The sequence below is a fragment of the Drosophila subpulchrella genome, chromosome 3L, assembly GCF_014743375.2.
Source record: "Drosophila subpulchrella strain 33 F10 #4 breed RU33 chromosome 3L, RU_Dsub_v1.1 Primary Assembly, whole genome shotgun sequence".
NCBI classification, from domain to species: domain Eukaryota; kingdom Metazoa; phylum Arthropoda; class Insecta; order Diptera; family Drosophilidae; genus Drosophila; species Drosophila subpulchrella.
This window is the reverse complement of record NC_050612.1, coordinates 8,264,619-8,284,662: the sequence shown is the minus strand read 5'-3', so window position 1 is coordinate 8,284,662 and position 20,044 is coordinate 8,264,619. Positions and strand designations below refer to the sequence as shown.

The 20,044-nt window shown below is 45.5% G+C and overlaps 3 protein-coding genes across 7 annotated transcripts; all 3 read right to left on the bottom strand.

The window, feature by feature from the left end:
- Positions 1-415: 415 nt before the first annotated feature.
- LOC119555078 (serine-rich adhesin for platelets) lies at positions 416-13,155 on the bottom strand. The gene is made up of 5 exons (XM_037866291.1): positions 12,864-13,155; positions 8,795-11,981; positions 5,864-7,825; positions 3,131-4,879; positions 416-2,467 (listed from the first exon to the last, which is right to left on the bottom strand). Exons 1-5 carry the CDS (start codon positions 13,153-13,155, stop codon positions 442-444), a joined length of 9,216 nt encoding a protein of 3,071 aa, XP_037722219.1. The 3' UTR covers positions 416-441.
- Positions 13,156-13,612: 457 nt separating this feature from the next.
- LOC119553184 (aldo-keto reductase family 1 member B1) lies at positions 13,613-17,921 on the bottom strand. Of its 5 annotated transcripts, none has more exons than XM_037863428.1 (7): positions 17,821-17,921; positions 17,677-17,761; positions 15,244-15,386; positions 14,699-15,182; positions 14,425-14,633; positions 14,038-14,229; positions 13,613-13,745 (listed from the first exon to the last, which is right to left on the bottom strand). In XM_037863428.1, exons 1-6 carry the CDS (start codon positions 17,904-17,906, stop codon positions 14,184-14,186), a joined length of 1,053 nt encoding a protein of 350 aa, XP_037719356.1. In that variant the 5' UTR covers positions 17,907-17,921; the 3' UTR covers positions 13,613-13,745; positions 14,038-14,183. The 5 variants fall into 5 exon arrangements, with proteins under 5 accessions (XP_037719356.1, XP_037719357.1, XP_037719355.1 ...); XM_037863429.1 differs by having other exon boundaries at positions 14,044-14,229; XM_037863427.1 differs by lacking the exon at positions 14,038-14,229.
- A 220-nt stretch (positions 17,922-18,141) lies between these two features.
- LOC119553186 (1,5-anhydro-D-fructose reductase) lies at positions 18,142-19,913 on the bottom strand. The gene is made up of 5 exons (XM_037863433.1): positions 19,651-19,913; positions 19,373-19,515; positions 18,788-19,316; positions 18,557-18,726; positions 18,142-18,365 (listed from the first exon to the last, which is right to left on the bottom strand). The coding sequence occupies exons 1-5, from the start codon at positions 19,717-19,719 to the stop codon at positions 18,317-18,319; spliced, it is 960 nt and encodes a 319-aa protein (XP_037719361.1). The 5' UTR covers positions 19,720-19,913; the 3' UTR covers positions 18,142-18,316.
- Between the last annotated feature and the right edge of the window lie 131 nt (positions 19,914-20,044).

Here is a 20,044-nt window from a genome sequence, read left to right as displayed (position 1 = left end):
ACAAACGCCCATAGTGCTAAAACCTGTCTAGCCCACACTTTTACTAATATTTTGTAAAAGTTTAAATCAATTTTGCTTTGATTATCAATAAATATCTTCATGCCGAAACTTATTAAAATCAGACAATCCAAAAGTTATAATCAATTAACGAAATCATCGCTAGGTGGTAGGTGGGGCGTGCAATATTGGAACCGTCGCTTTGCTGCTTAAATATCCCCATCTCCCTCTAGCCATAGCGTTCTCTCTTGTTGTACTATTATTGATACGAGAAGACTCAAAAAGAAAAGTACTACAAAAATTAAAACAATTTTAAAAGTTCTAATTTATGTCACCCACAAGAATAAAACGTTTTGTAATATTCATATGCATATATTTTACAATCGCAAAAATTAAAGTCATAAGCCGTTATCTTCCGGCCTTATCCATTCCCACGGTCCAACTTTAATATTGATTGCTCCAACTACCCCATCCGCTTCCGTATGGACGCCATCCATAAGGCGTCCAGCTTCGTCTGGCTCCAACTCCCCACCAGTAGGGATACTGTCCTGTTGCGCCCACGTAGCCTCCTTGGATCATAGAAGGGTCACTGGAGCTCTCCAACCCCTGCATATTCTGGCCATCTACGGATAGGTCTCCGTTATCGAAGCTTCCGCTATCTTGGCTGGTGCTTCTGGTCCAGGGATTCGAGTTTTGCAACTGAGCTTCGTTACTGGTCTGACCTCGGGCTAACCGGAATCGGATGTCTGGAGATCCCTGCGCAGTAGAACTGCCTCCCGAGAATCCTGATCGCTGGGACCAGGACTGTGCGCCACGAGTGCCGCCTGCACCTACAATAGATCCAGAAAGGGATGAACTATCTCTGGCGTTGGTCTTACCACCTGTGGTACTTCTTTTAATAATCTTCGACCATGAGTTCGATGAATCTCCTCCACCAACAGAGATGCCTGCATTAACGGTTGGCGGGGTTAGGCGTATTGGATTTGAGGCTCTATTCGAAGAACTAGACCAGGAGTATTTAGTCTCAGTTTTAGGGACCGATGAAGTTTTCGTCGTAATGGTTGTAGTTGTCGTTTTTCTCGAAGAAGACTTGGGAACTGCGGAGCTCTTTGAGGTGTAGGTCTTAGTGGTTTTAGTCAATGTTGATCCTGACCTTCCGCCGGTAAGTGATGTGGTGGCGTCAACGTCTGGTAGGGACAAGATACCTGACGATTTACCTCCATTAGTGGATGTTGTTTTGGTTGTCGTTGAAGATTTTGAGCTCGACTTTCCACCATGAGCCACTACGCTAGCATCAACCACTTTATGAGGTGTGGTGCCCGACTGCTTACTTCCATTTGTGGTTGTAGTTGTTGTTGTGGTTGACGATCGTATGGTTTTTCCTCCTTTGCTTATGGAACTTTCCTTGATCACTTTGACGACAGGAGAAGAAGGAGTACCAACTAGGCTCTCAGAGGAGGTAGTCGTTGTGACGACCTGATTCGAGCTTTCATTATCGTTCAAAGGACTACCCTGAGTGATTTCGATGTGGGGGTCCAAAGAACTGTCTGTATGACCCTTATCTGAAAAAGTCGTTGTCGTGGTCGAGGAAGTCTTGTTCGATTTTCCACCAATGGAAGTTTTCTTTGATGAACTCGACCAGGAATGCTTGCTCTTAGGTGCAGAGGAAGAGCTTGTCGTTACGGTTTTTGTGGTTTTGCTAGATCTGGAGCTCGATCTATCATTAGATTTGGGAACCTTAGAGGACCTGGATTTGCTGCTTTGTGAAGCTACACTGGCGTCTACTGCAGGCAAAGACGAAGAGCTGGACTGATCGCTTCCATCGCTTGAGGTAATTGTTGTTGTTGTTGAAGACTGACTCGCGCTTGCACCATCATTGGAACTATTTCCATCAAATAATGCATCAGACGATTCTGCTCCATTAACTGATGAACTGTTATTTTTACTCTTGTGGGATTTTTTGCTCGACCGCTTGGTCCGAATCTTACCACCACTGGAAGTTTTCTTCGTTGAGCTCGACCTGGAACGTTTAATTTGAGGTGTCAAGGAAGAGCTAGTCGTTATTGTTGTAGTCGTTTCGCTTGAGCTGGAGTTAGAATTCCCATTAAACTTGGGATTTGTAGTTGATGTTGTTGAAGGCTGACTCGAGTTTGCGCCATCATTGGAACTATTTCCATCAAATAATGAAGCAGACGATTCTGCTCCATCAATTGATGAATTGTTATTTTTAGTCTTGTGGGATTTTTTGCTCGACCGCTTGGTCCGAACCTTACCACCACTGGAAGTTTTCTTAGATGAGCTCGACCTGGAACGTTTAATTTGAGGTGTAGAGGAAGTGCTAGTCGTTATTGTTGTAGTAGTTTCGCTTGAGCTGGAGTTAGAATTCCCATTAAACTTGGTAACCTTTGAAGTTTTTGTGGTTTTAGTCCATTTTGAGCCCGATTTGCCACCATTAACGATAACATCAGAATCTTTCACAGTCGGGGGAGAAGAGGTGCTGGCTTCACTCTCATTCGAAAATTTTATCGTTGTGGTTGTGGAGGTAGTCGATGACTGACCAAAGTTTCCATCATCATTAGCCGAAGTTCCCTCAGTGACTTCTACTGCTGGCGAAGACGACACGGCGGTTTGGCCATTATCCGAAGAGGTTGTCGAGGTCGTTGTGGACGAAGACTGACTGGAGTTTCCAGCACTATTCGTTCCCTGAGTGACTTCAACAGTAGGGTCAGATGAGGTGCTGGCTTGACCCTCATTCGAAGATGTCGTCGTTGTGGTTGTGGAGGTTGTCGACGACTGACCAGAGCTTTCATCATCATTCGACGAAGATCCCTCAGTGACTTCTACTGCTGGAGAAGACGACACGGTGGTTTGATCATCATCCGAAGAGGCTGTCGAGGTGGTTGTGGACGAAGACTGACTGGAGTTTCCAGCACTTTTTCCCTGAGTGACTTCAACAATTGGATCAGATGAAGTGCTGGCTTGACCCTCATCAGAAGATGTTGTCGATGTGGTTGTGGTTGTGGAGGTTGTCGACGACTGACCAGAGCTGCCATCATCATTCGACGAAGATCCCTCAGTGACTTCTACTGCTGGAGAAGACGACACGGTGGTTTGATCATCATCCGAAGGGGTTGTCGTGGTGGTTGTGGACGAAGACTGACTGGAGTTTCCAGCAGTATTCGTTCCCTGAGTGACTTCCACAGTAGGGTCAGATGAGGTGTTGTCTTGACCCTCATCCGAAGATGTTGTCGTTGTGGTTGTAGTTGTGGAGGTTGTCGACGACTGACCAGAGCTTCCATCATCATTCGACGAACTTCCCTCAGTGACTTCTACTGCTGGAGAAGACGACACGGTGGTTTGACCTTCATCCGAAGAGGCTGTCGAGGTGGTTGTGGACGAAGACTGACTGGAGTTTCCAGCAGTATTCGTTCCCTGAGTGACTTCCACAGTAGGGTCAGATGAGGTGTTGTCTTGACCCTCATCCGAAGATGTTGTCGTTGTGGTTGTGGTTGTGGAGGTTGTCGACGATTGACCAGAGCTTCCATCACCATTCGACGAACTTCCCTCAGTGACTTCTACTGCTGGAGAAGACGACACGGTGGTTTGACCATCATCCGAAGAGGTTGTCGAGGTGGTTGTGGACGAAGACTGACTGGAGTTTCCAGCACTATTCGTTCCCTGAGTGACTTCCACAATAGGGTCAGATGAGGTGCTGGCTTGATCCTCATTCGAAGATGTTGTCGTTGTGGTTGTAGTTGTGGAGGTTGTCGACGACTGCCCAGAGCTTCCATCATCATTCGACGAAGATCCCTCAGTGACTTCTACTGCTGGAGAAGACGACACGGTGGTTTGATCTTCATCCGAAGAGGTTGACGAGGTGGTTGTGGACGAAGACTGACTGGAGTTTCCAGCACTATTCGTTCCCTGTGTGACTTCCACAATAGGGTCAGATGAGGTGCTGGCTTGACCCTCATCAGAAGATGTTGTCGATGTGGTTGTGGTTGTGGAGGTTGTCGACGACTGACCAGAGCTTCCATCATCATTCGACGAAGATCCCTCAGTGACTTCTACTGCTGGAGAAGACGACACGGTGGTTTGACCTTCATCCGAAGAGGTTGACGAGGTGGTTGTGGACGAAGACTGACTGGAGTTTCCAGCAGTATTCGTTCCCTGAGTGACTTCCACAGTAGGGTCAGATGAGGTGTTGTCTTGACCCTCATCCGAAGATGTTGTCGTTGTGGTTGTAGTTGTGGAGGTTGTCGACGACTGACCAGAGCTTCCATCATCATTCGACGAAGATCCCTCAGTGACTTCTACTGCTGGAGAAGACGACACGGTGGTTTGACCATCATCCGAAGAGGCTGTCGAGGTGGTTGTGGACGAAGACTGACTGGAGTTTCCAGCACTATTCGTTCCCTGAGTGACTTCCACAATAGGGTCAGATGAGGTGCTGGCTTGATCCTCATTCGAAGATGTTGTCGTTGTGGTTGTAGTTGTGGAGGTTGTCGACGACTGCCCAGAGCTTCCATCATCATTCGACGAAGATCCCTCAGTGACTTCTACTGCTGGAGAAGACGACACGGTGGTTTGATCTTCATCCGAAGAGGTTGACGAGGTGGTTGTGGACGAAGACTGACTGGAGTTTCCAGCACTATTCGTTCCCTGTGTGACTTCCACAATAGGGTCAGATGAGGTGCTGGCTTGACCCTCATCAGAAGATGTTGTCGATGTGGTTGTGGTTGTGGAGGTTGTCGACGACTGACCAGAGCTTCCATCATCATTCGACGAAGATCCCTCAGTGACTTCTACTGCTGGAGAAGACGACACGGTGGTTTGACCTTCATCCGAAGAGGTTGTCGAGGTGGTTGTGGACGAAGACTGACTGGAGTTTCCAGCAGTATTCGTTCCCTGAGTGACTTCCACAGTAGGGTCAGATGAGGTGCTGGCTTGACCCTCACCCGAAGATGTTGTCGTTGTGGTTGTGGTTGTGGAGGTTGTCGACGACTGACCAGAGCTTCCATCATCATTCGACGAAGATCCCGCAGTGACTTCTACTGCTGGAGAAGACGACACGGTGGTTTGATCATCATCCGAAGGGGTTGTCGTGGTGGTTGTGGACGAAGACTGACTGGAGTTTCCAGCAGTATTCGTTCCCTGAGTGACTTCCACAGTAGGGTCAGATGAGGTGTTGTCCTGACTCTCATCCGAAGATGTTGTCGTTGTAGTTGTGGTTGTAGTTGTGGAGGTTGTCGACGACTGACCAGAGCTTCCATCATCATTCGACGAACTTCCCTCAGTGACTTCTACTGCTGGAGAAGACGACACGGTGGTTTGACCTTCTTCCGAAGAGGCTGTCGAGGTGGTTGTGGACGAAGACTGACTGGAGTTTCCAGCACTTGTTCCCTGAGTGACTTCAACAATTGGATCAGATGAGGTGCTGGCTTGACCCTCATCAGAAGATTTTGTCGATATGGTTGTGGTTGTGGAGGTTGTCGACGACTGACCAGAGCTTCCATCATCATTCGACGAAGATCCCTCAGTGACTTCTACTGCTGGAGAAGACGACACGGTGGTTTGACCATCATCCGAAGAGGTTGTCGAGGTGGTTGTGGACGAAGACTGACTGGAGTTTCCAGCAGTATTCGTTCCCTGAGTGACTTCCACAGTAGGGTCAGATGAGGTGTTGTCTTGACCCTCATCCGAAGATGTTGTCGTTGTGGTTGTAGTTGTGGAGGTTGTCGACGACTGACCAGAGCTTCCATCATCATTCGACGAACTTCCCTCAGTGACTTCTACTGCTGGAGAAGACGACACGGTGCTTTGACCTTCTTCCGAAGAGGCTGTCGAGGTGGTTGTGGACGAAGACTGACTGGAGTTTCCAGCACTTGTTCCCTGAGTGACTTCAACAATTGGATCAGATGAGGTGCTGGCTTGACCCTCATCAGAAGATGTTGTCGATGTGGTTGTGGTTGTGGAGGTTGTCGACGACTGACCAGAGCTTCCATCATCATTCGACGAAGATCCCTCAGTGACTTCTACTGCTGGAGAAGACGACACGGTGGTTTGACCATCATCCGAAGAGGTTGTCGAGGTGGTTGTGGACGAAGACTGACTGGAGTTTCCAGCAGTATTCGTTCCCTGAGTGACTTCCACAGTAGGGTCAGATGAGGTGTTGTCTTGACCCTCATCCGAAGATGTTGTCGTTGTGGTTGTAGTTGTGGAGGTTGTCGACGACTGACCAGACCTTCCATCATCATTCGACGAAGATCCCTCAGTGACTTCTACTGCTGGAGAAGACGACACGGTGGTTTGACCTTCATCCGAAGAGGTTGTCGTGGTGGTTGTGGACGAAGACTGACTGGAGTTTCCAGCACTGTTTGTTCCCTGAGTGACTTCCACAGTAGGGTCAGATGAGGTGCTGGCTTGACCCTCACCCGAAGATGTTGTCGTTGTGGTTGTGGTTGTGGAGGTTGTCGACGACTGACCAAAGATTCCATCATCATTCGACGAAGATCCCTCAGTGACTTCTACTGCTGGAAAAGACGACACGGTGGTTTGATCATCATCCGAAGGGGTTGTCGTGGTGGTTGTGGACGAAGACTGACTGGAGTTTCCATCAGTATTCGTTCCCTGAGTGACTTCCACAGTAGGGTCAGATGAGGTGTTGTCTTGACCCTCATCCGAAGATGTTGTCGTTGTGGTTGTAGTTGTGGAGGTTGTCGACGACTGACCAGAGCTTCCATCATCATTCGACGAACTTCCCTCAGTGACTTCTACTGCTGGAGAAGACGACACGGTGGTTTGACCTTCTTCCGAAAAGGCTGTCGAGGTGGTTGTGGACGAAGACTGACTGGAGTTTCCAGCACTATTCGTTCCCTGAGTGACTTCCACAATAGGGTCAGATGAGGTGCTGGCTTGATCCTCATCCGAAGATGTTGTCGTTGTGGTTGTAGTTGTGGAGGTTGTCGACGACTGACCAGAGCTTCCATCATCATTCGAAGAAGATCCCTCAGTGACTTCTACTGCTGGAGAAGACGACACGGTGGTTTGACCATCATCCGAAGAGGTTGTCGAGGTGGTTGTGGACGAAGACTGACTGGAGTTTCCAGCACTATTCGTTCCCTGAGTGACTTCCACAATAGGGTCAGATGAGGTGCTGGCTTGATCCTCATCCGAAGATGTTGTCGTTGTGGTTGTAGTTGTGGAGGTTGTCGACGACTGACCAGAGCTTCCATCATCATTCGAAGAAGATCCCTCAGTGACTTCTACTGCTGGAGAAGACGACACGGTGGTTTGACCATCATCCGAAGAGGTTGTCGAGGTGGTTGTGGACGAAGACTGACTGGAGTTTCCAGCACTTGTTCCCTGAGTGCCTTCTACAGTAGGGTCAGATGAGGTGTTGTCTTGACCCTCATCCGAAGATGTTGTCGTTGTGGTTGTGGTTGTGGAGGTTGTCGACAATTGACCAGAGCTTCCATCATCATTCGACGAACTTCCCTCAGTGACTTCTACTGCTGGAGAAGACGACACGGTTTGACCATCATCCGAAGAGGTTGTCGAGGTGGTTGTGGACGAAGACTGACTGGAGTTTCCAGCACTATTCGTTCCCTGAGTGACTTCCACAATAGGGTCAGATGAGGTGCTGGCTTGACCCTCATCAGAAGATGTTGTCGATGTGGTTGTGGTTGTGGAGGTTGTCGACGACTGACCAGAGCTTCCATCATCATTCGACGAAGATCCCTCAGTGACTTCTACTGCTGGAGAAGACGACACTGTGGTTTGACCATCATCCGAAGAGGTTGTCGAGGTGGTTGTGGACGAAGACTGACTGGAGTTTCCAGCACTGTTTGTTCCCTGAGTGACTTCCACAGTAGGGTCAGATGAGGTACTGGCTTGACCCTCACCCGAAGATGTTGTCGTTGTGGTTGTGGTTGTGGAGGTTGTCGACGACTGACCAGAGCTTCCATCATCATTCGACGAAGATCCCGCAGTGACTTCTACTGCTGGAGAAGACGACACGGTGGTTTGATCATCATCCGAAGGGGTTGTCGTGGTGGTTGTGGACGAAGACTGACTGGAGTTTCCAGCAGTATTCGTTCCCTGAGTGACTTCCACAGTAGGGTCAGATGAGGTGTTGTCTTGACCCTCATCCGAAGATGTTGTCGTTGTGGTTGTGGTTGTGGAGGTTGTCGACAATTGACCAGAGCTTCCATCATCATTCGACGAACTTCCCTCAGTGACTTCTACTGCTGGAGAAGACGACACGGTTTGACCATCATCCGAAGAGGTTGTCGAGGTGGTTGTGGACGATGACTGACTGGAGTTTCCAGCACTTGTTCCCTGTGTGACTTCAACAATTGGATCAGATGAGGTGCTGGCTTGATCCTCATCTGACGATATTGTCGTTGTGGTTGTGGAGGTTGTCGACGACTGACCAGAGCTTCCATCATCACTCGACGAACTTCCCTCAGTGACTTCTACTGCTGGAGAAGGCGACACGGTGGTTTGACCATCATCCAAAGAGGTTGTCGAGGTGGTTGTGGACGAAGACTGACTGGAGTTTCCAGCAATATTCGTTCCCTGAGTGACTTCCTTAAAAGGGTCAGATGAGGTGCTGGCTTGACCCTCATCAGAAGATGTTGTCGATGTGGTTGTGGTTGTGGAGGTTGTCGACGACTGACCAGAGCTTCCATCACCATTCGACGAAGATCCCTCAGTGCTTTCTACTGCTGGAGAAGACGACACGGTGGTTTGACCTTCATCCGAAGAGGTTGACGAGGTGGTTGTGGACGAAGACTGACTGGAGTTTCCGGCACTTGTTCCCTGAGTGACTTCAACAATTGGGTCAGATGAGGTGCTGCCTTGACCCTCATCAGAAGATGTTGTCGATGTGGTTGTGGTTGTGGAGGCTGTCGACGACTGACCAGAGCTTCCATCATCATTCGACGAAGATCCTTCAGTGACTTCTACTGCTGGAGAAGACGACACGGTGGTTTGACCTTCATCCGAAGAGGTTGTCGTGGTGGTTGCGGACGAAGACTGACTGGAGTTTCCAGCACTGTTTGTTCCCTGAGTGACTTCCACAGTAGGGTCAGATGAGGTGCTGGCTTGACCCTCACCCGAAGATGTTGTCGTTGTGGTTGTGGTTGTGGAGGTTGTCGACGACTGACCAGAGCTTCCACCATCATTCGACGAAGATCCCTCAGTGACTTCTACTGCTGGAGAAGACGACACGGTGGTTTGATCATCATCCGAAGGGGTTGTCGTGGTGGTTGTGGACGAAGACTGACTGGAGTTTCCAGCAGTATTCGTTCCCTGAGTGACTTCCACAGTAGGGTCAGATGAGGTGTTGTCTTGACCCTCATCCGAAGATGTTGTCGTTGTGGTTGTAGTTGTGGAGGTTGTCGACGACTGACCAGAGCTTCCATCATCATTCGACGAAGATCCCTCAGTGACTTCTACTGCTGGAGAAGACGACACGGTGGTTTGATCATCATCCGAAGGGGTTGTCGTGGTGGTTGTGGACGAAGACTGACTGGAGTTTCCAGCAGTATTCGTTCCCTGAGTGACTTCCACAGTAGGGTCAGATGAGGTGTTGTCTTGACTCCCATCCGAAGATGTTGTCGTTGTGGTTGTGGTTGTAGTTGTGGAGGTTGTCGACGACTGACCAGAGCTTCCATCATCATTCGACGAAGATCCCTCAGTGACTTCTACTGCTGGAGAAGACGACACGGTGGTTTGACCATCATCCGAAGAGGCTGTCAAGGTGGTTGTGGACGAAGACTGACTGGAGTTTCCAGCACTATTCGTTCCCTGAGTGACTGCCACAATAGGGTCAGATGAGGTGCTGGCTTGACCCTCATCAGAAGATGTTGTCGATGTGGTTGTGGTTGTGGAGGTTGTCGACGACTGACCAGAGCTTCCATCATCATTCGACGAAGATCCCTCAGTGACTTCTACTGCTGGAGAAGACGACACGGTGGTTTGACCATCATCCGAAGAGGTTGTCGAGGTGGTTGTGGACGAAGACTGACTGGAGTTTCCAGCAGTATTCGTTCCCTGAGTGACTTCCACAGTAGGGTCAGATGAGGTGTTGTCTTGACCCTCATCCGAAGATGTTGTCGTTGTGGTTGTGGTTGTGGAGGTTGTCGACGATTGACCAGAGCTTCCATCATCATTCGACGAACTTCCCTCAGTGACTTCTACTGCTGGAGAAGACGACACGGTGGTTTGACCGTCATCCGAAGAGGCTGTCGAGGTGGTTGTGGACGAAGACTGACTGGAGTTTCCAGCACTTGTTCCCTGAGTGACTTCAACAATTGGGTCAGATGAGGTGCTGGCTTGATCCTCATCCGAAGATGTTGTCGTTGTGGTTGTGGTTGGGGAGGTTGTCGACGACTGACCAGAGCTTCCATCATCACTCGACGAAGATCCCTCAGTGACTTCTACTGCTGGAGAAGACGACACGGTGGTTTGACCATCATCCGAAGAGGTTGTCGTGGTGGTTGTGGACGAAGACTTACTGGAGTTTCCAGCAATATTCGTTCCCTGAGTGACTTCCTTAAAAGGGTCAGATGAGGTGCTGGCTTGACCCTCATCAGAAGATGTTGTTGATGTGGTTGTGGTTGTGGAGGTTGTCGACGACTGACCAGAGCTTCCATCACCATTCGACGAAGATCCCTCAGTGACTTCTACTGCTGGAGAAGACGACACGGTGGTTTGACCTTCATCCGAAGAGGTTGACGAGATTGTTGTGGACGAAGACTGACTGGAGTTTCCGGCACTTGTTCCCTGAGTGACTTCAACAATTGGATCAGATGAGGGTCTGGCTTGATCCTCATCCGAAGATGTTGTCGTTGTGGTTGTGGTTGTGGAGGTTGTCGACGACTGACCAGAGCTTCCATCATCATTCGACGAACTTCCCTCAGTGACTTCTACTGCTGGAGAAGACGACACGGTGGTTTGACCTTCATCCGAAGAGGTTGACGAGGTGGTTGTGGACGAAGACTGACTGGAGTTTCCGGCACTTGTTCCCTGAGTGACTTCAACAATTGGATCAGATGAGGGTCTGGCTTGATCCTCATCCGAAGATGTTGTCGTTGTGGTTGTAGTTGTGGAGGTTGTCGACGACTGACCAGAGCTTCCATCATCATTCGACGAAGATCCCTCAGTGACTTCTACTGCTGGAGAAGACGACACGGTGGTTTGACCATCATCCGAAGAGGTTGTCGAGGTGGTTGTGGACGAAGACTGACTGGAGTTTCCAGCACTTATTCCCTGAGTGACTTCAACAATTGGATCAGATGAGGTGCTGGCTTGACCCTCATCAGAAGATGTTGTCGATGTGGTTGTGGTTGTGGAGGTTGTCGACGACTGGCCAGAGCTTCCATCATCATTCGACGAAGATCCCTCAGTGACTTCTACTGCTGGAGAAGACGACACGGTGGTTTGACCATCATCCGAAGAGGTTGTCGAGGTGGTTGTGGACGAAGACTGACTGGAGTTTCCAGCACTATTCGTTCCCTGAGTGACTTCCACAACAGGGTCAGATGAGGTGCTGGCTTGACCCTCATCAGTAGATGTTGTCGATGTGGTTGTAGTTGTGGAGGTTGTCGACGACTGACCAGAGCTTCCATCATCATTCGACGAAGATCCCTCAGTGACTTCTACTGCTGGAGAAGACGACACGGTGGTTTGACCATCATCCGAAGAGGTTGTCGAGGTGGTTGTGGACGAAGACTGACTGGAGTTTCCAGCACTTGTTCCATGAGTGACTTCAACAATTGGATCAGATGAGGTGCTGGCTTGATCCTCATCTGACGATATTGTCGTTGTGGTTGTGGAGGTTGTCGACGACTGACCAGAGCTTCCATCATCACTCGACGAACTTCCCTCAGTGACTTCTACTGCTGGAGAAGACGACACGGTGGTTTGGCCATCATCCGAAGAGGTTGTCGTGGTGGTTGTGGACGAAGACTGACTGGAGTTTCCAGCACTGTTTGTTCCATGAGTGACTTCCACAGTAGGGTCAGATGAGGTGCTGGCTTGATCCTCATCCGAAGATGTTGTCGTTGTGGTTGTGGTTGGGGAGGTTGTCGACGACTGACCAGAGCTTCCATCATCATTCGACGAAGATCCCTCAGTGACTTCTACTGCTGGAGAAGACGACACGGTGGTTTGATCATCATCCGAAGGGGTTGTCGTGGTGGTTGTGGACGAAGACTGACTGGAGTTTCCAGCAGTATTCGTTCCCTGAGTGACTTCCACAGTAGGGTCAGATGAGGTGTTGTCTTGACCCTCATCCGAAGATGTTGTCGTTGTGGTTGTAGTTGTGGAGGTTGTCGACGACTGACCAGAGCTTTCATCATCATTCGACGAAGATCCCTCAGTGACTTCTACTGCTGGAGAAGACGACACGGTGGTTTGATCATCATCCGAAGGGGTTGTCGTGGTGGTTGTGGACGAAGACTGACTGGAGTTTCCAGCAGTATTCGTTCCCTGAGTGACTTCCACAGTAGGGTCAGATGAGGTGTTGTCTTGACCCTCATCCGAAGATGTTGTCGTTGTGGTTGTAGTTGTGGAGGTTGTCGACGACTGACCAGAGCTTCCATCATCATTCGACGAAGATCCCTCAGTGACTTCTACTGCTGGAGAAGACGACACGGTGGTTCGACCATCATCCGAAGAGGTTGTCGAGGTAGTTGTGGACGAAGACTGACTGGAGTTTCCAGCACTTTTTCCCTGAGTGACTTCAACAATTGGATCAGATGAGGTACGGGTTTGACCCTCATCCGACGATGTTGTTGTGGTTGTAGAGGTGGACGACGACTGGCCACAGTTTCCTTTACAGTTCGAGGATGTTTCCTTAGCAGAGCTCTCATCGGATAATTCGAGTATTTTTTTCCCGTTAACACAATTCACGTAATTCGGATTTCCAAGCAGTTCTCCGTCATGCAAGAGAAGCAACTTTCCGAAAAGCCTGTCCAGCAGCCACAGACGAATATCCTTTCGTATTTCAATTAAAGTTTGTCGAACACTTTCACAACATGGCTGAGCCTTTATATCCGGGGTGGCCACCGCCGTAACCGTTTTAGATTCGGATTGGGCCGCTGCGAGGGCCACAAGAGCGGCAAAAACCGCGACGAAAAACAAGCGCATGATCCGCCAAGAAAGCGGGAGTCGGATCAATTAGATCTGTTGGCCAAATTTAAATTTCGAAACCTTTTATACCCGCTGGCTCGGAGTTTCGTTACTTTTTCGGCTATTTGCGTAGATGCTTGTCTAGCTTGCAAATTTTATTTGTTGAAGAACATTTGGTACTTCTATTGTTTTCACCAAAACATAAAAAACTGAGCAAATTGTCTATACTATACGTTAAAGTCAATAGCTTTTAAATACCCATTAAAGAACAACTGTGCAAAATATTTATTCTTAGCTGGGATTAAACACTTGTTAGATATTTTGACTTTACGTAAATCGCTCGCTCGTGTCAGATGTATACGTCAGAGGTGCATTAACCGATTTTTTAACAATTGCTTTAAGCCACACGAGAACCTTTTATTTGGTCAGCCAGTTCTCCATAAAAACTCAAACAGTGTAGAGAAAATCCAAAACGTAATATTCATGTTTGTTTATTCGCATGGTTAAAGATTAAATGATTATGTAACAAATTATAAATTTGAACTGTGCACTGTGTTGTCTACTAGTATTCGTCCTTCTCGAAAGGGTGGTGGGGGTGACCGTACTGGCTGTAAATATTAATATTTAAAATTTATTAGTTAGCTTCATAGAATTATGATTTTATAATCTACTTTTTTAGAGCCAAAGCAAATCATAGCTTAAGAAACATTGGGTTAGCTCTGGCGAACTACAACTGTTTTCAAGCATTTAATATGTTCAAATTATTCAACAAAGCAAATATAGAATGTTAAGTAACAAGCAGGGGAAGGTAAGCTAATAAATAAACTAAGTAAACTAAGCTTATGAAAATACAAACATAGAAAGATAAACACATATGCGCTTAAAAATATGAAAACATACGTTAACCTCATGTTCATGTTTATGTAGATCAGCATTATACTTGGATATTTTTCTTGATAGAGTTTCAGTTTTCAATGTGTACAATTTCTTATTTAAAGAATTCTTCTTTATAACTTCTCGCTTTGCAGATATCGATTTCTTAAAGCTTAATACTCGTCGTGAAATGGATAGTACTTGTGGGTACCAGCATCTCTAAATAAATACAAATAAAGATTCAATTTATAAAGGTATAGAAAAAGGTTTCGGTGGCGTTGTAAAAGTAACGATAAGACGTGAAAAGTAGGAATAATATTTTAAAGTAATATAATTCAGATCTTGACAAAATTCCCTTTAAACCAGGCTTTATAAATAAACAAGTAGGTATTTTCGGAGTACTAATGGACTTACTTGAGCAAGGGCACCAGGCGACCATTGCACTCGAAGCTCTCGATGGTTTCAATTTCCTCGGGCGTCAGCTCAAAGTCGAAGACCTGGAAGTTGGACTCGATGCGACTCTTGGTAACAGACTTGGGGATGACAATGTTGGCCCGCTGAATCTGGTAACGAATGAGGATCTGTCCAGGAGTCTTGTTCTTCTTGGCAGCAATATCCTTAATCTACAAATTTAACATATACATTATTTTACGTTCAATTTAACTTGTTTGTAACACAGAAAACATACCTTAGCCTCCTCTAGGATGACCGGATCACCAGCCTTGGCCCATGGGCGGTTGGGAGATCCCAAGGGACTGTAGGCTGTGATCGTAATGTCCTTCGATTTGCAGAAATCGATCAGTTTTTTCTGTGTCAGATAGGGGTGGCACTCAATCTGGTTGGTTGCTGGTGGGATCTTTGCCACCTCAAGCACGCGCTCAATCTGCCTCCTGTTAAAGTTGGAGACACCAATGGACTTGACCAGACCTTCCTCCACCAGCTTCTCCATGGCCTTCCAGGTATCGACGTAATCGACTGGCGAGTACAGTGTCTTGCCATCCTTATCGGTGGGGAAAAGTTCGCAGCCTTCCTTGTAACCCATGGGCCAGTGGATAAGATACAGATCGAGGTACTTCAACTTAAGGGCACTTAATGTGTTCTCCACAGCTGTCTTGACCAGATCCGGGCGATGGAAAGTGTTCCACAGCTTGCTAGTGATGAACAGATCCTCACTGAAAGGTAACAAAGCTTAATACCAGAATTCTAGGAATAGAAAATAAGTTTAGAACTTACCGCTTAACAACGCCCTCCTTGATCTTGGCCTCAACTCCATCTCCAACCTCATCTTCGTTTTGGTAGACAAAAGCACAGTCGATGTGCCTGTATCCGGCATCAATGGCCACCTTCACAGCCTCGGTGACCTCTCCCTTTGGGCTCTGAAAACATAAGCGTATTAGATTAGTTTAAGTATAATAACAAATTTCGTAGTTTAATTCATATCCATATTTAGTATCAGGTATAACTATATTAATTAATTGGATAAGTGAATGTAATTCGAACCTTATAAGGTCGCTAATATACCTATATTCATGTTTTATTGGTATGACAGCTCGCTTTGTATAATGCACAACTTTAGTAAGAATCAGGCTATTATAAGTTCTATAATTGGCTTTCACACTTTTCAGGGCTTATAAATTATGTGCCTACATTTTTTGCAAGTAATACTGACTTTTGGAACGTATAGAACTTAAGTATCTCCAGCATTGATAGTACGTCATCATGGAACATTCGAAGCTCTAAATAGAATTTCGCAATTCGTTGTCGAGCAAAGTTTCAGTTATGAGGAGCGTGATTCGGAAATCAAAATACTGTAGGTCTGCCTATCTGACACTTGACGTCACTTATCAGGCCCCTTGGTTCTCGAATCCTAAATATGTACCCAGAAAGATCATAGGGTCAGACTATTAAAATATATACAGTTCAGATTTAAGCACGTGAATTTTGTAGGCTTATAATGGACCTTTTTTACAATAATAAACGGATGTATATTTAAAACGTCATTTTCTAAACTGATAATTGGTGATTTATAATTGAAATTCTGTGTAATCTTTTAGAGGAAAGAAAGGTTAAAGACTTTCATTTAATTTTGACATAATTCGTTTGTGCTATGGAATCTAAAAACAGTTTAATTTATGGGTGTGAGCACCAAGCCTCCTCCAATTGTGGTCTTCAAATAGTACACGTAAACTAAACAGATAAGACTTATTAAAAATACCCTTATAATACCCTTGCTAAATTAACACCGCTTATCAGCGAGTTTTCTCACTGTAATCTGAATAGCATTTCCATTAGAATTCGTATTGAGCTTAATGGTTTGAGTTCAGAGGGGCGCGTCTTTAATGAATACTAAAACTGCAACCTGTTCCCATTTTCATTTCATAAAATATCATAGTTTTTAAGCTAAAGGCCTTCGCCTGTAAAATTTTAAATTCTAGTCGAACATTTCATAATAATACATTTCATAAAATCTTCAATCAAATGCTGAATTAATAATCTTGTCATGAAATAATCCACTTCAGATAAGAATGTTTATCAATTTGAGTCAGCACATAATACTTGTAGAAACGACCAACTACATACATATGTGCCCCAAATATATGGATGTTTGCGGGGTATATCAAGCAGTGATGTGGCAAATAATTACAAAAGTTTCCACTGCCATAAGAAGGTAAAAGGTCACCTTGGCGATACGATCATGGAGATCTTCAAATCACGTAGTATATAATGTTGTGTGAAAGTGTTCTAGTAATTAGCATAAGGGAATATCAGTTATTTTTGTACCGTAGCTGTAAGATTCGACACTCCCATACGAACATATATTGAAATATGCATAAAAAGAATGACCGGCAAAATATAGCCGGCAAACTATCAGCAATACGACGCGTGTCATTATTTTTATCCCCCATTTTTTTAAGCACCAGCGCAAAAAGAGATGAGGAAAAACGGGAAGTCGTGGGCAGCGGAAAACTACCCGATTATGAGGACCCACAAATACAATTGCAACTGCTATAAAGTGATTTGTGCAGTTACTTGATAATATTCTACTTACTCCCCAGGTTCCCAGACCAAGGATTGGGATTTCCTTGCCGTTGTTGAATTTCACATTTGGCACAGCCATTTCACTCGAAATTCTCTTGTTTACTGGTAAAGGATTTTATTTAAATAAATATTTATAGTACAGAACCTTTCGATTACTGCCTCTTCTTCACAAACTAAACGATTCCCCTCAGCTGATTCCCGTTTTTATACGAACCGAAAGCTTTCGAAACAGGGCTGCAACATACTGTCTGGCAAAACAGCTGAGCGATCGTCAGTTGGGTTTAAATATTCAGCTTATAAAAATATAGTATCAGAGAAAAAATTAATATTGTACTTTTAGTTTAATTTAATGTTTGCTTAACAATTTAAAGATGTCGTAAACCTTAATAAACGCAAAGGTATCTATTTACGGTACATACATCGATTTAGGTTCGATTTGAAGTTGCAAAAGTTCCCTAAGAGAGATGCGTAAGCTCTTTACGGCCCGATAAGTGCACAATTGTATTTTAAACATAGTTACGAGTAAGATTCTGATCTATTACGTTTTTTAAATACATTTAGATATAGTTTTCGTGGATGATATGGATACGATATAGGGGTACTGAAAATATTTTCACTGATACTTACATTCCAAGTGCCAAGTCCAATTACTGGAATCTCCTTTCCGTCTAAGAAAACCACTTTGGGAACTCCAGCTATTTCCTTCTGGCACCTAATGCAGGAAATTTTTTCAAAGTTTTTTTTACATTCAACATTTTCCCAATGCATTACCACATAAAACGCTCGATCTTGCCATAGTTTCTTATTGTTAAGCCCAAAACAGGTCGAACCAGTCGAATTTTCAATAAGCTGTTCATTTTTATATGATTGTGAAATAAATTTTCTATTATTTTAGTATTTGAATGCTTTGACAATGCAATGACTACTTTGTAGTTCAATTTATTTCTAAACAAAAAATAACAAAATAAAAGTGTATATAAATATGAAAAGCCACATCTTAGAGCAACTTGACAGTGACTATTTCAAAAAGTACCTTCATAATTCTAAATGTTACCCTAGCGGTTCCAAGCCCGAGGGTATTATTAAAAAAACTTACACAGTAAAATATGTTTATTATATTATCAATAAATAACACATTGTGTCTCTATTATTACATCTCTCATCCATTTTTAAAGGAGGTAGTAGAAATTCGATCGCCTCTTCAAACAATGAGCAACCTTAATATTTAATTTTGGGTAGGACACGTTCAACATCTTATACTAATTATTTACTTCAGCTGTACTGGTTCAAAGGGATGATGGCGGTGTCCATAGGCACTGAAAGGTTAAGAGATAATACATTTTAGAAGTGGTAAATGAAAATGCCTTAAGGGGGAGTATTAGGATCGTAATTTAGGGGTATAACTGCAATGATACCCGTATAAAGAAAATGGGTTTAGCTTAAGAGTTAAGAAATGGGAAATTTTAAACAAATCCAACAAAATGTATGGTTTATATTTAACACCTACGCCTTCATGGTCATGAAACGACCATTACAGTCCAAATCATAAATAGCCTTTATATCGTCGCTGGCCAGTTCAAAGTCCCAGATTCGTCTGAAGTTGTCCAGCATGTGCTGTTTGCTCACGGATCGCGGGATAACGATGATGCCCGACTGTGTCTGATAGCGGAGGAGCACCTGGAGGATGGTAAGAAATAGTAATCCAGTCTAACCATATATTATAATATAAGATATGTACCTGTGCCGGTGTCCTTTCGTACTTCTCGGATACAGCCAGGATGGTCGGGTGCTGAAGCAGTGGATACGCTCCGGGCTTTTCATAGGGCGTGTGTCCTGATCCCAGACAGCTGTAAGCGGTTACAGCAATGGCATTATCATAGCAAAGGGTGATCAATGACTTTTGATTGAGGTACGGATGACACTCAATCTGCAGAACCACCGGCTTTAGCTTGGCAACACCCAATAGGCGAGTGATTTGTTGTTCATTGAAGTTAGATACACCGATAGCCTGGCACAGTCCCCCATCGACCAGATCCTCCATAGCCCGCCATGTGTCCACGTAGTCGATGTCCTCGAAAGCGGCTTTATTCGTATCCGGACAGGTGGGATATAGGTTGTCGCCCGACTTGTAGGCCATGGGCCAGTGCATTAGGTATAGATCCAGGTAGTTCACTCCCAAGTTCCTCATACTTGCCTCGCAGGCTGGTCGAACCAGATTTGGCTTGTGGTGGGTGTTCCAGAGCTTGCTCGTGATGAAGAGATCCTCCCTGGAAAATCAAGTGTTTAATATACTGATTGAAATGCTCCTCAAAAGGCCACTTACCGGGTAACAACGCCCTCATCCATTTTCTCCCGTAGAGCAGCGCCCACTTGGGCCTCATTTCCATATATGTGGGCGCAATCGAAGTGGCGATACCCTATATCTATAGCATCCTTTACCGCCTGAGTGACGACCTCCGGTGGGCTCTAAATTGGGGAATACAGGTGAACAGGTGAAAAAAGTGCATCCAAAGCTTTCCAATAAGGAGCTTTGACATTGACCGTGAAATGCACATTTCTGTGGGTCGATTATTTAATAGCATTATATACACGAGCACTCACCCGCCAAGTTCCAAGACCCACCATCGGCATATTTTTTCCGTTGCTTAAAAGAAAGTTTGGCGTCGACATTTCTGATCTTTCGATTGCCGAGTCCTTTTGGTCCTTGTGAAGTTTGGAATTGATACTGGCTTGTGTTTTCAAAGCTTTAATTTGTAATTTACCAAATGAACTAAAGCCAAAGGCCTATTAAACTGGCTACAAACGACATTTTTTGTGACAGCTTTGGTATCACAAACATATATAAGTGAACTGTTTAAATTTAGAAAATTTTTGGGCAAGCAAAAGACCTTCGCAAAACATAATCGATTCGACACAGAGGAGTGTTTTGAAATGATTTACTGAATTGAATAAACACATTAATTATATTTATGCAGCTTTGTGTCATGGAGGGCTC